We start from the raw sequence: 13,361 nt of genomic DNA on the forward strand, positions 1-13,361 counted from the left end.
GTTTTGGGAGAACACAATTCAGTCCATACAAGTTATCAATCCATTCTTCACCTTTCCATTATATAATAAAACTCCTAAGACAGTGCGTGTATTCACTGTGTTCCATTACTTCATTGAAACTGCTCTTATCAGAGTCACTAATGCTAAGCCCATAGTTTAAATCCAATGGTCACTTCTCAGTCCTCATCTAACTTGATTTACCAACCACAGCTGAAATAGTCTCATCATGTCTTCCTTCTTTAAATATTTTCTCCACTCAGCTTCCAGCACACCACACTCTCCAGGGTTTACTTCTTTTACCTAGGATTCTTTGCTGGTTCCTCTCCCTCTCCCTCTCCCCAGAGCGTCCCCAATGGCTCGGCAGTAAAGAATACACCTGCAATGCAGGAGAAGTGGGATCCCTGAGTATGGGAGATCCCCTGGAGGAGGAAATGGTAACCCACTCCAGTATTCTTGCCTGGAAAAAACTCCATGGACAGAGGAAGCTGGTGGGCTACAGTCCATGGGGTTGTAAGAGTTGGACACGACTGAGTGACTAAGCATGCTTTCTCCTTCTCCCCAACCAGTGAAAAGTGAAGTGTCCCAGAGCTCAGTCCCTGGATCTCTTTTCTGTCTGTAGTCACTCCTGGGAGACCTGTATGGAGATGATTCTACTTTTTATATCCTCAGGCCAGGACTTTCCCCTGAATTGCAACTGATATGATAAACTGCCTACTTACCATTTCCATTTGGATGTCTAATGGGCACCTTAGGCAGTCCTGATCCTCACCACCTACCCAAACCTACTCCCCTCGCACCCTTTGCATATGAATAAATAGTAAACCTGATTCTCACAGCTGTTTAGGACAAACATTGGAACTTTGAAGGCCTCCTTGATTAGTCTTTCTTACATGTCCAATGTCTGATCCAGTAGGCAAATCCTGACAACTCTGTCTTCAAAACATATCCAAAATCCAGTCTCTTTTCCCCTCCTCCCCTGAAATCATTCTAGTCCAACAATCAGCATCCTTCATCTCTCACCTGGGCTGCAGCAACATCCTCCTAGGGGATCTCTCTACCTCTGCCCTTGCTGCCATCAGTCTATTCTCAACACTACGGCCAGTGTGGTCCTGTGCACGTAGGGCAGGTCACATCACCCCTCTGCTCAAAAGTCTTCAGCGGATTCCCAGCTCATTCCAGGGTAAGACAGAAAGTGCATCAGTGACTCACAAGGCCCTGTATACAGGGTCCCGTCCCACCCTCACCTCTCTGACCTCCTCTCCTAATGCTCATTCTTACTCATTCTGCTCTGGCCACACTGGTCTCCTTGCTGTTCTCTCTCCCTGAACCACCCTATGCCCAGATATCCCAAACAGCTTGTGTCTTTATCTCCTTCAGGTCTTTTACTTGAACCTCATGCTCTGGGTGAAGACCACTCCAGCCACCCTGTCTAAAACTACAATCCCTTCTCTCGCCCCCAGAAATGCGCTACTTTTTCTTCCTTCTTCCTTCCTTCCTTTTTTCCTCCTTAGCTCTTTTCACCATATGCTAATATATTTTACCTCATTTGTATTCTATTTCCCCATCTAGAATGTAATCTCCTCGAGAGGCAGGGATTTCTGTCTGTTTTGTTCTGATGCCTAGATCAATACTCCACACATAGTAGGCAGTCAACAGATATTTATAAAGCAAATGAATGAACAAAATCCTAATAATGAGGGAGACTGTGTCTGTTCTTACTCTCCATTGTGTCTCCAGCACCTAGCACAGCACCTGGCCTGGCACAGAGTGGGCACCCAATTGATATTTGTGGAATGAAGTAAAGGAATGAATAGGATTGTTGTGAAGATTAACTGACACATAAATGATATTAAACTATTAGGAGGAGAAGGGGGCGACAGATGATGAGATGGTTGGATAGCATTACTGACTCAATGAACATGAGTTTGAGCAAACTCTGGGAGATAGTGAAGGATGGGGAAGCCCGGAGTGCTGCAATTTATGGGGTAGCAAACAGTTGGATACAACTTAGCAACTAAACAATAGCAACAACAATTACAATACCAGAGTTATAGGAATGAGGAACCATTATTCCTGTTTATTCGTCAATGCATAGTAACTTAACTGTATCCCTTCCTCACAACGAAATCTTGAGTTACTTTTTAATAGTGAAGGATCGAGTAGAATTAGATTGAGAATTTTGGATTCTGTTGTAGTTTTGTAACAAAACAATATAAAATTCAAATAAGGTCAAGTCTCTCTGGGAAATAGGTACTGTGGCCTACCTATCTACTGGAGAAGTTGGTGAAGTGGGGATAAGCCTAGCAGTAATGTACCTGGACGTCAGTGGACTCTACTAAGAAGAGGAATGACAAGGGGGATGGATGGATGCAGATGACCTGGATCTCTCTGATGATGGCTGTATCCCTTCTACCAGGCAAGCTTAACCAATTTGGTGGAGGGTATGGTAGTAACAACAAGTGATACAGAAACCTATAAAGTAGGGCTCTGAGATCCACTAAGGACCCCCATCTATTAGTTCTAGAATGTTTTCCAACACAGTTCATGAGCTGTCCCTAAAAATAGCTGTTAGGAACATCAACATAAACCACACTTCAACCCATCCTCAGTCCTGGAGGTCAGCCCACAGTAATAGATGTGGACCCACGGGGTAGAGCATATCCATTCAGCACTCACGTCAGTCTGGAAACATTATATGGTCGGTGCTTCCACCCACTCCCTGATCTTTCCACTAGTGCTGGATGCTGGTTTATTCGGATTACAGGGTGTCAGGCACAGGCCTTTAGCATGGACTAAGGTTAAAGATCAACCTTTGTGCACAAAGTTGAGCCTGGTATGCTTTCTTGCTAGTGTCTTCTTGCACAGTAATGGGAATCCATCCTTTCTCTACAAGGCCCCTGTCCTCTTTTGGAAGGCTGAGAAAAGACCATTTCCTCATTCAAATTTAATTAAGATTTCTCCCCACCCAAACATTTTAAATCGTACACACCTGATTCCTACAAAGAACCATGTGAGAGTCTCGCAGAACAACTTAATGTAAAGAACCTGACCTAGAAACTGCCATATAGCCACCAAGGTTTTAACTCTGAAAGTAAGGGAAGAATGCTGAATCATCCTGCTCCTAGGAGCCAAACTGTAACACATCCTCATTTCCAGGTCAGACTCATCTCTTCTGTCTTGGTATCTGTTCCTGAGTTTGGGGCTATACTTGTTTCTTGAGACAGTTAATTGTAAAGACCTGTGGGTGGTCAAAACACTTGATCTGCACCAATGACTCTGCCCTCAAATAAATAAACATCCTCATCACGAAAACAGTTATGCATCCAGTCATGAAATCTCAGACACAGCACCTAATTACAGCACAAGTCTCACATACCTGCATTAGCCTCTCACATAGCTGCATTAGCCTTTAACAAATGTCAACTGAAGGTCTACTACGTACCTGTTCTGGAGCATACATTTGAGCAATATCCAGTCATTTTGGGGGGTGAGAGAAGATGAACTTTGTAAATAGGTAAATTACAATAAAATACAATGAATGCTATCTTACTCGGCAGCAGATGGAAAAGAAAGATGCTTGGGGACCAGGTAAGGAGTCAAGACAGACTTTAGAGAAAAGAAAGACTTGAGATGCATATAAAGGGTGAATAGGAGCTCCCCAAGGGGCAGGGAGCTGGACCAGATGAGCATCTCAGGCAGAAGCAATTTCAGTGCACGGGGCAAGGTGAAGTCAGTACAGCTGATGCATGGGATGGAGTGGAGGCAAGGAAACAGAAAGTGCTGAGCCCAGAATTACTCAGTGTTGGTCCCCAACTGCCAGCCAGCACCATATGCCCAGACACCCTGACTGGGCACATAATTATCAGATTAATATGTAAAAAGAAACTTGGCCTATGGCATATGATAAATGCTCCATGTGTTTCGTTTTGAATATTCCTACGTGCATTTTTGTGCCGTATTCACCACCACTGTATCCTCACGATTGAGAATAATTAACAAAAATGTGTTGAATGAATGAAGAACTTGTGGTTTCTAAGAAGGACATGGCGATGCACAGATTCTCATAATGCTACATCCAGCAGGACCTGAAGGTCATTCACTCCTCCCAGTAGTCTCCCCACCCGAATCTATGCTCAGTAGAGCAGACCACTGGGTTAAATAACCATAGAACCTTGCATTTGCAGCATTTCTTCAGTTTACTTGTATTATTCTGTTTAAAATAATTGCAGTGTTTAAATCCAAAACTTTGATCCTCTTGTCTGAATTCTACTTCATATATAACCTGAAATTCTTATCTCTGGATTTGGGTTCCCACTAGCCTCCATGGAGGGAAGATGGGCAATGAATTTAAGGAACTGGCGGAGTCACTGCCCGTTCTTGTCTCAAAATGACCCCTTCATCTACTCCCACATGAATCTAAAGAAAGAATGGAAAGGAGCAAAGATATGAAGCCTGAGTAAAGGTGACACTTTAACTTCCTAAACTATCACATTACTCTGCAACATCACGGTCTAGCCTCAATGTAATGTAATTCTGTTCAATTTCATATTTACTGAGAAAGGTATTGGGCTGGCCAAAAAGTTCATTTGAGTTCTTCTATAACATCTTACAGAAAACCCCAAACTTTTTGGCAATACTATAGGTTGCAGATGTCCAAGGATACACTTATTCCATCATCACTGGCTGGGAATTAGAGTAGGTTGTTAACCATCACTCCATCTCTCTGATCATTAGGCTTTTCATTTATAAAATGAAGGGGTCAGAATGGATGATCCCAAACTCCTTCCCAGCTCCCACAATAATTCTCAAATAGGAAAGGACATCAGTACCATTGTAACTATTTCTGGATTTCAAAGCCAGTAATTTCTAGAGTTTATTTCAGAGGAATACTTTGGCTTAACAAATTACCAACAGTTTTCTATAACTGACTCTAGAAGAAACTGGGAAATAGACTGCATATTTTAATTCATTTAAATACATTTATTGAGTGCCTAGTACGTGAGAGGCGCTATTTAGACACTGTTACAGCATTGAGCAAAGCAAAGGAGCCCAGTCTTCTCATGGAACTCACTTGTGCTTTAATTAATCCCCCCATGCACCACGCACCGAATAAGTCTTCTGACTGCTTTGGACAGCAGAAACAGTGATCTAATAGGTTTGTTTTATGTGTTGTGACTTGTGTGGGGCAATCACTGAATTAGCAAAAAGTTAAAACTGCTTCAAAAAGTAACTGTGTTCATTTTCTTGATGGAGTAGGCAAATAACTATGTAGATCTTCTTGTAGTTTAGAAAGAAGTAACTACTGGCTTCTGAATAGATTGAGATACATTCACACATGAATTTCAGCAAAATTTTAAGACACTAAACAAAAGAGTGGAAATGTTTCCTGCAGCATTAGAATTTAATTTTCTATTTTCCTATGACTGTTTAAAATGGGGTTTTAGATACAAAACAGAGAGCATTCCCCTACTCTTTCACGGAATGCATGATGGGTCTATAAAAAGGAAAATGATGTAGGATGATGTGCCCGTATCTCAAAAAAGGCATCTTTACAGGCTGGAAAAAAAAGTTTAAAAAGAGCAAACTCTTGGGGGTGGAAAGATGTATATACTAGATCTAGATCAGTAAAATACGACAGATCATTCCATTTAAGTACAGTACTGACAGATATGGCTGGAGGAACCCTAACCCTTAGCTTTATAAATGAGAAAGCTGAGATTCAAAGACATAAAGAGACCTGGTCAAGGCAAAGCCAAGATACTTGTTAGCAGCAAAACTGTAATAATCCAATCCTGCTGATTCCTTGTCTAGCAATCCAGCTCAGCATTAACTAACTGTGAGAATTTTTAGCAAATCAAGACTAGAGAGAGGGAGCCCTTTATGGTTGACAGCCACTCTTTTAGACTAAATGTATATGACACCCAATGTTTGGAGTATATTTCTCCAACAGACTATTCAATCTGATACTACTTATGAAGGTTTTTGATTAATTTATGGATGAAACATCTGGACAGATATGGTCCACTTAGAAACAGGTCATATTCAAAATCTCATATGTATGTAGCCTGTTCAGGGTTGGGACCCCTTTCCCCTGCCAAAGAAAAGTAACAAATTATGAGTTTATTTAACCAGGCATGGTTGAAACAATATAAATGATATTCCAAGAAACACTCTCAGTGGGCCCAAAGCTCCTTGAGTCCTGGACCCCTGTGGATACCACCATTCTGGAGGCTGCAGAGACTTAAACACTGTAAGTCAGGGGAAGGTTCCTAAACCAGGATTCTTAAGCCAGAAACTGTTTATATTAGGATAATTAAGAATATCTAAAAACACACAACCTTTTGAGGTCATGGTCACAGCTGATAACCATGTCTTACTCTCCCATTCCCTACTCCCCAAATCTCTCGAACACAGTAGTGGAGAAATCAATGCAGCCAGAATGGTCTCTACCTGAAATCTTGACTTTCCTGGAATCAGAATTTAATACTTTCAGAGAGGAAGATTAGTTTAAAGAAAACCCATCAAAGGTCTCCTCTCCTACTTTATACTCGAGAGGTAATTCTAATCTTTCTCAGATTTCTCCCCATCTGCAAGTTTCTAGCTTGGAAATAATAGTCTATGCAGTGCACTGCTGATGCTTGGACACTCTAGGAAAACTTTTAAAAACATTCATCTTAATGGCAATTTTGTAAATTTAGTGTTGGCTCTTATAAATCTAAACTGGCAGGGTACTGAAGCGAGCAGAATTTGCTAATTTGGGGTTAGCTTCATTTTCCTCGGACCTCCAGGCGACTTCAGGTGAATTCAAGTTCCTTCCAGACTAAGTCTCCTAAGTGAATTAAACCTCGTTCTCAAATCTTGCCCTCAGGGCAGATGCTGGTGGTCAAAAAAGCTTCCAAGATTAGGGAATTTCTCTAAACCAAAGAGGTCTCTCGGGGGAGAGCGGCAGGTTTGGGTGACCCAAAGGAGACTTGGCCGGGGGAGGCCCGATGCGCGGGCCCACCCGCTGGCTCTCGGGGACCCCGGAGCGCCACCCCACCCTCCCGGGCCCACCTAGCTCACCGAGGTTGCCGCCGACGATGGTGACGGCGATCTGGTCCATGAGCACCGCCCGGAAGCGCACGTCCTGCTCGGAGCAGCGCTGCCGGAGGGCGCGCAGGATCTGCACCTGCGGGTAGTCCTCGCGGATGCGCCGGTCCGTCAGGAACCAGAGCTGGGAGCACATGGCGGCCAGGGCGGCGGCGGCGCCCGGTGGGGCGCGGGCCCCCTCGGCGCCCCGGGCCGCTCGCTCGGGTTGGCGGGCGGGCGGCCGGCGTCCCGGCGAGCGCGCGCCGCGGCTCCGCTCCCGCCGGTGCGCCAGGCGCCTCTGCAGCCCTGACCCAGCGAATCTGCCCGGCCACTCAGCGCCGCCGCCGGCCCCGGCCAGCCAATCAGCGCGCGGCGGCGGACGCGGGCCGGCCACGGGGCCAGCTGCAGAGGCGGCCGCGGCGGGCGGCGCCCGGGAGGGGCGGCGGGGCCGAGGCCTGCGGCGGCCGGGGGAGGGGACCCGAGCGGGGCTGGTGGCCGGGGGAGCCCCGAGCGAGACCGGCGGCGGCGAGGCTGAGCGAGGGCATCCCTGCCCCGCGCTGGACCCCGGTGGGCGTGGCGCTGGCGGCCTGGGTGGGGCGACCCGAGCGGGAGGGATCGGGGCTGCTATCCAGGGAAGCGGAGAGGGTGTCCGGGCTGACGGACTAATGGTCCGCAGCGGGCAGCGGGATGCTTCCCAAAGGCCGTCCCGAACACCTAGGGGCTGAGTGCATCGGCGGCCCCTACAGAACCCGGGCAGGGCCCCGAGGACTTCCTAAGGGAGACTCCAGGGCCTGGCGAAGGTCATCCAGCTAGGCCCCCGGTTTAGACCCTGGCCTTGGACTCCTCTGCCCAAATCGTGGCCTTGAGCTAGGGAACGGGGAGAGAAGGAGGGAGTTGGGTTGTTTGGGTTGAGGGTCCAGATAAATTTGAAGGTGCATTTCTGAGGATCTCCGGTTTTCCCTCGGACACCCGCTCCCAGGTTGCAGCAGTTCTGCGTCTGCAGAACCTCAGTGTGAAGAAAACAGATATGAATCCTTTTAGTCAGAAGGATGACTAGCTGGTCTTCCCCCATCCCTCTAGACCATACAACTGAGTCATCATTAAACACTGTCCTTGGCCCTAGCCAATTGCAAATTCTGCCAGCAAACAACAGTGTTTGTAGCCAGACTTTCCTTTCCAAATCACTGCAGGACTGTAAGTTAGCCATCTTTGGAGACTGCATTTGCTCTTCCCTCTCATTAAAATATTTGTCCTTTTTTTTTTTTTTTTGGCTTAGGGAAGCAAGAGGAATTTCAAAGCAGACCAAGCAGTAATAATTTAGAAATGGGGTAAGATATCTCAGGTAAGGTATAGGCTTCACTGCTGCTGCTGCTGCTATGTCGCTTCAGTCGTATCTGACTCTGTGCGACCCCATAGACGGCAGCCCACCAGGCTCCCCCGTCCCTGGGATTCTCCAGGCAAGAACACTGGAGTGGGTTGCCATTTCCTTCTCCAATGCATGAAAGTGAAAAGTGAAAGTGAAGTCGCTCAGTTGTGTCCGACTCCTAGAGACCCCATGGACTGCAGCCCACCAGGCTCCTCCGTCCATGGGATTTTCCAGGCAAGAGTACTGGAGTGGGGTGCCATTGCACTATATATATATATATATATATATATATATATTTTGCAGGTGTGTGCATTTATTTACCCACTTGATGTGCCTTGTGCCGTTGGAAAAGTTCTAAGTAGAATTTCAAAAATTAATTCTTTTTCAAGCAGTGTTAAGTAAATCCTTTTGTATTGCAAAATACTCCCCACCGTGAATGTATTTTCTTAAAGTAGCAGAAATCTAGTGCCCCATGACTTAGTAACTTTCAGAACTATCTTCTAACCACAGATCGACTTGGGCACTAGAGGCTCTATCTTCTACCTTGACCATTTCCTTAATATCCCATGTTATATATTTTGTAGACCCAGGAAGCAACGGTTAGAACTGGACATGGAACAACAGACTGGTTCCAAATAGGAAAAGGAGTACATCAAGGCTGTATATTGTTACCCTGCTTATTTAACTTATATGCAGAGTACATCATGAGAAACCCTGGGCTGGAAGAAGCACAAGCTGGAATCAAGACTGCCAGGAGAAATATCAATTACCTCAGATATGCAGATGACACCACCCTTATGGCAGAAAGTGAAGAAAAACTAAAAAGCCTCTTGATGAAAGTGAAAGTGGAGAGTGAAAAGGTTGGCTTAAAGTTCAACATTCAGAAAACGAAGATCATGGCATCTGGTCCCATCACTTCATGGGAAATAGATGGGGAAACAGTGGAAACAGTGTCAGACTTTATTTTTTTGGGCTCCAAAATCACTGCAGATAGTGATTGCAGCCATGAAATTAAAAGACACTTACTCCTTGGAAGGAAAGTTATGACCAACCTAGATAGCATATTCAAAAGCAGAGACATTACTTTGCCAACAAAGTTCTGCCTAGTCAAGGCTATGGTTTTTCCAGTGGTCAGGTATGGATGTGAGAATTGGACTGTGAAGCGCCAAAGAATTGATGCTTTTAAACTGTGGTGTTGGAGAAGACTCTTGAGAGTCCCATGGACTGCGAGGAGATCCAACCAGTCCATTCTGAAGGAGATCAGCCCTGGGTGTTCTTTGGAAGGAATGATGCTAAAGCTGAAACTCCAGTACTTTGGCCACCTCATGGGAAGAGTTGACTCATTGGAAAAGACTCTGATGCTGGGAGGGATTGGGGGCAGGAGGAGAAGGGGACGACAGAGGATGAGATGGCTGGATGGCATCACCGACTCGATGCACATGAGTTTGAGTAAACTCTGGGAGTTGGTGATGGACAGGGAGGCCTGGCCTTCTGCAATTCATGGGGTTGCAAAGAGTCAGACACGACTGAACAACTGAACTGAATTGAATGCTTTCTACTTGGCTTCTGCAGTATCCTACATAGGACAGCTATAAGATAATCAGAACCATAGTTGTCTGGAACAATAATGTGTATATGAGTCAGTAAATTTAGGAATTGCTTACAATCCATTTTCATAGTCATCTTCATAAGTCAAGAATGTTTAATTCATATGCAAATGGCTACTAAGATCTCCAATTTTCTCCAAAACCCAGGTTTGAGGAGAACATGATCTGGGGATCCAGATGTTGTCATCACTTCTTCACTGTCTTTGCTCACCCTCCCTAGAAGGTTGCTACCACCACTGTGATCTCTCTTTTCTAGGATGGATGATAAGTGAGGCCCTTGATAGTGACATATCCAGTTAGGAGATAGCTAAGCTTATGTTCCCAGGTGGTGCAGTAGTTAAAAAAAAAAAAAAATCCGCCTGCCAATGTAGGAGATGCAAGAGATTCGAGTTCAATCTCTGGGTCGGGATGATCCTCTGGAATAGGAAATGGCAACCCGTTCCAGTATTCTTGCCTAGAAAATTCCATGGACAGAGTACGCTGGTGGTCTACAGTCCATGGGGCCACAAAGAGTCTGACATGATTGAGCAACTGAGCACACAGACAGTATTTCTTCATAAGAAAAGAAAGAAAGAAAGTGAAGTTGCTCAATCGTGTCTGACTCTTTGCGACCCCATGGACTGTAGCCTACCAGGCTTCTCTGCCCATGGGATTTTCCAGGCAAGGGTACTGGACTGGGTTGCCATTTCTTTCTCCAGGGGATCTGCCTGACCCAGGACTCAAACCCAGGTCTCCCAACATTGCAGGCAGATGCTTTACCCTCTGAGCCACCAGCAAAGCCCTGGTGGGGTCTATTTATTTCTCTTTATAGTCTATGTCTTCATAGATGACTCCCAAATTCAGTTTTAACCCTGACATCTCCTGAGCTTCAACCATAAAAGAACATGCTGTCCTGCCATCACCTCCGTGTCCCTAGAGCTAAACTCATTCTTTCCCCCTTCGTTCCTGATTCAGCTGTCTTAAATACTAAGGAAGATGTATTGTCTCATGTAACAAAAGATCTAGAGGTAGGTAGCTCAAAGGTTTGTTCATTTAACAGCTCAGTGACCTTCTTAGGTACTCAAATTCTTTCTGTCTTTCCACTCTGGCTACCTAAGGCCAGTGCCCCTCATCGTTGCAAAATGGCTGCCGTAATTCCAGCTGGCACATGAGTGCATATACTACCCAGTGGAAGTAGAGAGACTGTTTCTTGTCTTATTTAGCAGGGAAAACCTGTCTCAGAAGACTTCAAGCAGACTTCTCACACTCTCCCACATCTGAACCAGTCACCAGCAGGGAGTAAGAAGCCATCATGAGTTACTTAATCATGATTTCCCTCTGTGGCTGAGAATTGAAATCCCACCATCCTTAACAAGCACGTTTAGAATTAGGTGAATCCCTGGGCAAAAATTGGGGTTCTCTTAGAGGAGGGAAAATAGATGTTGGGAGGACAAACAGTGGTGTTAGATACAGATGGGTAATAAGGAAAACGTATCAGGAAAAGCCAGGTCAGGCTATGGTAACAAGTGACTCCAAAGTGGCTTACAACAATGAAGTTTTATTTCTGGAAACACTGAACATGGCCATAACAGATCAGTTTGGCATATTTGAGGTTGTCTTCATGCCAGGACTCAGACTGATAGAGTAAGCTTTTCAAAAAAATAATTGCATCTGTTTATTCAGTTTTTTTGGCTCCGCTGGATCTTCATTGCTCTGCGGTCTTTTCTCTAGTTGCTGAGAGTGCAGGCTGCTCTCCAGTTGTGGTGCATGGACTATTGCGCTGGCTTCATTTGTTGCAGAGCACAGGCTAGACAGCACATGGTCTTCAGTGGTTGCAACACATGGGCTCAGTTGTCGCGGTTCCCAGGCTCAATAGCTGTAGCACATGGTCTTAGTTGCTCCACTGCATGAGGGATCTTCCTGGATCAGGGATCAAACCCAAGCCTTCTGCATTGGCAGGCAGACTCTTTACTACTCAACCACCAGGGAAGCCCTAGAGTAAACTTTATCTGGAACAATGTTGGTCTCATGGAAAGAGGAAAATGACGATAGTGAATCACGTGCTGATTCTTGATACTTCTGCCTGGCACTTCTATATGTTAGAGCTCAGTCTAAGGTTAGGGAAGTATGATTCTTTCCTGGAAAGAGCAGCAAAAATTTGTAAAAAAGAAACAAAACTGTGACCAACAATGTGGACTGCCACACTCAAGGATGAGAAATAGCCAAATCCTACTCCGCTGATCATCCCTCTTCTCTTTAGAGTTCCCAAGGGAACTCTACAGAAGAAAGAAATTGAAATAGGAACCAAAGGATCATTTTATTCATAGTTGAGCTAACACCCAATAACCTCCAGAGAAGAACTCTGCCAAAAGACTGAATCACATGGCTTAGGTTTAAGGCTGAAGTGAAGCTTCGTAATTCCCTGCTCCACCCCCACCCTCTAGATTTGGGGACTGTCATGTGTAAGCATTCCTGCAGAAAGAGAGGAGACGACGACCAGGTATGCTAGCAGACCGGCTTTACTCATCCAGGTGTGCATCAAGTAGAAAGTGGACCGGTCCTACTTGGAGCAAGAGCAGCACTCCTGACCATGTGACCCCTCAAAATAAAGTGACCCCAACCTCTGGTGAAATGTGGACTCGTTAGTGTCCTGGGCTCTGACCAATCAGGTTAATAACTTCTTCCTTCTGTAGGTAGCTAGTCACAGGGGAGGGCAGAGGAAAAGGGAATTTCTTCTTGTTCTCACATTCTCACTTCTGTTTTCTCTGAACCATTAGGAAGAGGGGTAAACAAATGAGTATTCATTGTCTATTTGCCTCCTCATCTGGACTGTAAGCCTCTCAGGAACAAAGGTCAATGCATTGAGCATCATGTTTCCACATGTGGTAGGAACTCAAGTTTATGTTGATGAAGTTACAACTGTCGTGTAAGAGACATCACTGCAATTTCAGTTGACAAAATTGTGGTCAGTTACAGATGTTCTAGGTTTTTGTGACCTGGGACTCTGGAGCCCTATTTCCTGTCTTACTTCCAACCTTTACTATATACTGGCACAAAAGGATACTGAAATGTGGGTCTGCCCAGTTGAAAGAAAGTGAAAGTCTTCATAAATTTTACATGTGACCCCAAACAGATTGATATGCCAAGTTAGAAGATTTAATTGACCTCAATAAATTAGAGAAATGATCGTCAATAGCAGGTTAAAAAGATTAATGGAAAGTAGGACATTGAAAGGGCAAAAGAAGCATCACACACTGATAGGTTCAAGAGAGAAAAAACTGGTCACAAAAAATATGTGTCCAAGAAGACCTGATAGATGTGGCAGACCAGTAACAGAATGA

General features: G+C 45.1%; 1 protein-coding gene and 1 long non-coding RNA gene across 4 annotated transcripts in view; one reads left to right on the plus strand and one right to left on the minus strand.

The window, feature by feature from the left end:
- Positions 1 to 7,283, minus strand: part of RIMKLA (ribosomal modification protein rimK like family member A) — a 35,179-nt gene extending 27,896 nt beyond the window's left edge. Inside the window, exon 1 of the mRNA XM_070786735.1 lies at positions 7,063 to 7,283. Coding sequence (XP_070642836.1) covers positions 7,063 to 7,225 — 163 coding nt within the window. The 5' untranslated portion in view covers positions 7,226 to 7,283. The remainder of the gene's footprint in view (positions 1 to 7,062) is intronic.
- A 258-nt stretch (positions 7,284 to 7,541) lies between these two features.
- LOC109557103 (uncharacterized) overlaps positions 7,542 to 13,361 on the plus strand; it is a 47,571-nt gene continuing 41,751 nt past the window's right edge. For all 3 annotated transcript variants that reach the window (XR_011565927.1, XR_011565926.1, XR_002180481.2), the window contains exons 1-2: positions 7,542 to 7,635; positions 8,345 to 8,410. This is a non-coding gene — a long non-coding RNA (uncharacterized lncRNA). The remainder of the gene's footprint in view (positions 7,636 to 8,344; positions 8,411 to 13,361) is intronic.

This window comes from Bos indicus, chromosome 3, assembly GCF_029378745.1.
Source record: "Bos indicus isolate NIAB-ARS_2022 breed Sahiwal x Tharparkar chromosome 3, NIAB-ARS_B.indTharparkar_mat_pri_1.0, whole genome shotgun sequence".
In the NCBI taxonomy this organism is placed as follows: Eukaryota; Metazoa; Chordata; class Mammalia; order Artiodactyla; family Bovidae; genus Bos; species Bos indicus.